The 2579-nt window shown below is 36.5% G+C and overlaps 1 protein-coding gene across 1 annotated transcript; it reads right to left on the reverse strand.

Moving 5' to 3' along the window:
- Positions 1-681: 681 nt before the first annotated feature.
- LOC123315921 lies at positions 682-1551 on the reverse strand. Its single transcript, XM_044901827.1, has one exon. It carries the CDS (start codon positions 1549-1551, stop codon positions 682-684), a length of 870 nt encoding a protein of 289 aa, XP_044757762.1.
- Positions 1552-2579: the final 1028 nt, after the last annotated feature.

Here is a 2579-nt window from a genome sequence, read left to right on the forward strand (position 1 = left end):
TTCGTGATCTAGTTATGTTTTTGCTCCACAATATTCCATTCAAACAGCCAATCACTTTTCTTGCCGCTGTTACTCTAGATCTTATCTCATTGTCATCTGTGCCGCTTGTGTCGAACTTCACTCCCAAATACTTGTACTCCTCACAAGGTTGTATGCCTTCTGCACCCCCAATATCCAGTACACTCTTTTCGTCTCCTATACAAAGGTATTTGGTTTTTTCTAGGTTCATTTCTAATCCCCAATATTCATATGTTTCTTTCAGTTTGCGTGTCATGTATTCCAGATCTTCTTTGTCTCCTGCGACTATTACCTGATCATCCGCAAACTGTAAGGTGTAAATGTTTGTATCATTCAGGGGTATACCCATCCCAGAACATTTTCGCTTCCATTGCATTAAAGCATTTTTTATATATACTTTAAATAAAGTGGTTGATATGGTGCATCCCTGTCGTAAGCCCTTATTGACATAAAATGGACTTGACAATTTGTTTCCTATTTTAATTCTAGATGTTGAGCCATAATATAGATTCTTCAATGCCCCAATCAAAGTCTGGTTTATATTTGTGTTCTGTAGTGTTTCCCATAGCATACACCAAGGTATTGAATCATAAGCCTTGGTTAGATCTACGAATAAAATATGCGTTGCTAGGTTAACTGAACTTCTTTTTTCAATTATCTGTTTCATACAGAACACATTGTCCGTGCAAGATCTCCAGCTCTGAATCCACATTGTTCCTCCTGTTCGTCAATTTCTTTTTCTATTAGGGTTCTTAAAAGTCTTCCGTATAGTCTGCTAAGCGTACTTGTAACTGAGATGCCTCTGTAGTTCGAGCATACGTCTTTTTTTCCTTTTTTATGGATTGAAGATATATAAGCCTGTTTCCAAGCATCTGGGACATCCTCACCGTTTATGTATCGGCTGAATATTGTAGTAAGCAGGTGGAAAAGTTTTTTAGTACCGTTCTTGATGAGCTCCGCATATATCCCTTCTGGTCCACAGGATCTACCCTGTTTCAGGCCTTTTATATTCTCCACCACCATTTCCATATCAATTTCAATGTTCTCACCTTGAATGTTAAATGCGTTCTCCTCGTCTCTGTATTGTGGACGTCGTTCCTGAAGTAATTCTGTGTAGTGCTGTATCCATTGTTGTTGTCGGATTACGCTTATGTTGGATTTTTCCTTTCCTGTTGATTTAACATTTTTTATAAACTTCCACACTTCTGTAGATTTCCTTCCTCCTATGTATGTATCTATTTCTCGGCATTTTTTATCCCATATTTCGTTCTTTGCTTTGTTAATCTTGTTTCGTGTTGCTCTTTTCATCGCGTTGTAAGTATCCCGATCTTCCTGTAGCCTTGTTGTGATCCACTTCATATAAGCTTTCTTCTTTTGTGCAATTATTTCTTCTATTTCATCGTTCCACCATATTTTTGCACTGTTGAATTTTCTTTTCTCTCCAATAGCTTCTCTTGCTGCTTGATGTATACTTTCCACAATATTCTGGTATATATCAGTTGTTCTTTGGTTTTCCGGAGATTTTAAATACATGTCAAGTCTACGTTGATACAAATACTTGGTAGAATCGTCTGAAAGGCCCTCCAAATTATATTTCGGGTAATCTATTGTTTCACCTGCTGATAGTACAATTAAGATCCAAATTTGTATATCCATAGGATGTCCAATAAGGGACGTATATGGATGTTTGTCCAACATCCCTTATTTAAAGTACAATGGACATCCATAAAACGTCCATTTTTGAACGTACAGTAAATGTCCAGAAATGTACATCCTACGAATGTTGAGAAATGAATAATTATAGATAGTAGAAAATGATACATCCAGTCGTCGTACAGAAAAGTACAATTTCTGGATGTACATATTTGTATCCAGATCCGAACATCCAAAAGATGTACATTCATGGATAATTCACGTTGATCCAAAATTGTACGTTGAATGGACGTACACTAACGTACAATTTCTGATTGTACAATTAAGATCCAGATTTGTATATCCAGAGGATGTCCAATAAGGGACGTTTATGGATGTTGGTCAAACATCCCTTATTTAAAGTACAATGGACATCCATAAAACGTCCATTTTTGAACGTACAGTAAATGTCCAGAAATGTACATCCTACGAATGTTGAGAAATGAATAATTATAGATAGTAGAAAATGATACATCCAGTCGTCGTACAGAAAAGTACAATTTCTGGATGTACATATTTGTATCCAGATCCGAACATCCAAAAGATGTACATTCATGGATAATTCACGTTGATCCAAAATTGTACGTTGAATGGACGTACACTAACGTACAATTTCTGATTGTACAATTAAGATCCAGATTTGTATATCCAGAGGATGTCCAATAAGGGACGTATATGGATGTTGGTCAAACATCCCTTATTTAAAGTACAATGGACATCCATAAAACGTCCATTTATGAACGTACAGTAAATGTCCAGAAATGTACATCTATTGGACTTCCATATAAGGTCCGTGGACGTTTGTACTTCATTTGGATATAAAATGGACGTCCATTGGACGTCATGTGCTGTATGGATATAAAAGCCCC

The sequence above is a fragment of the Coccinella septempunctata genome, chromosome 6 (genome assembly GCF_907165205.1).
Source record: "Coccinella septempunctata chromosome 6, icCocSept1.1, whole genome shotgun sequence".
Lineage (NCBI taxonomy): Eukaryota > Metazoa > Arthropoda > Insecta > Coleoptera > Coccinellidae > Coccinella > Coccinella septempunctata.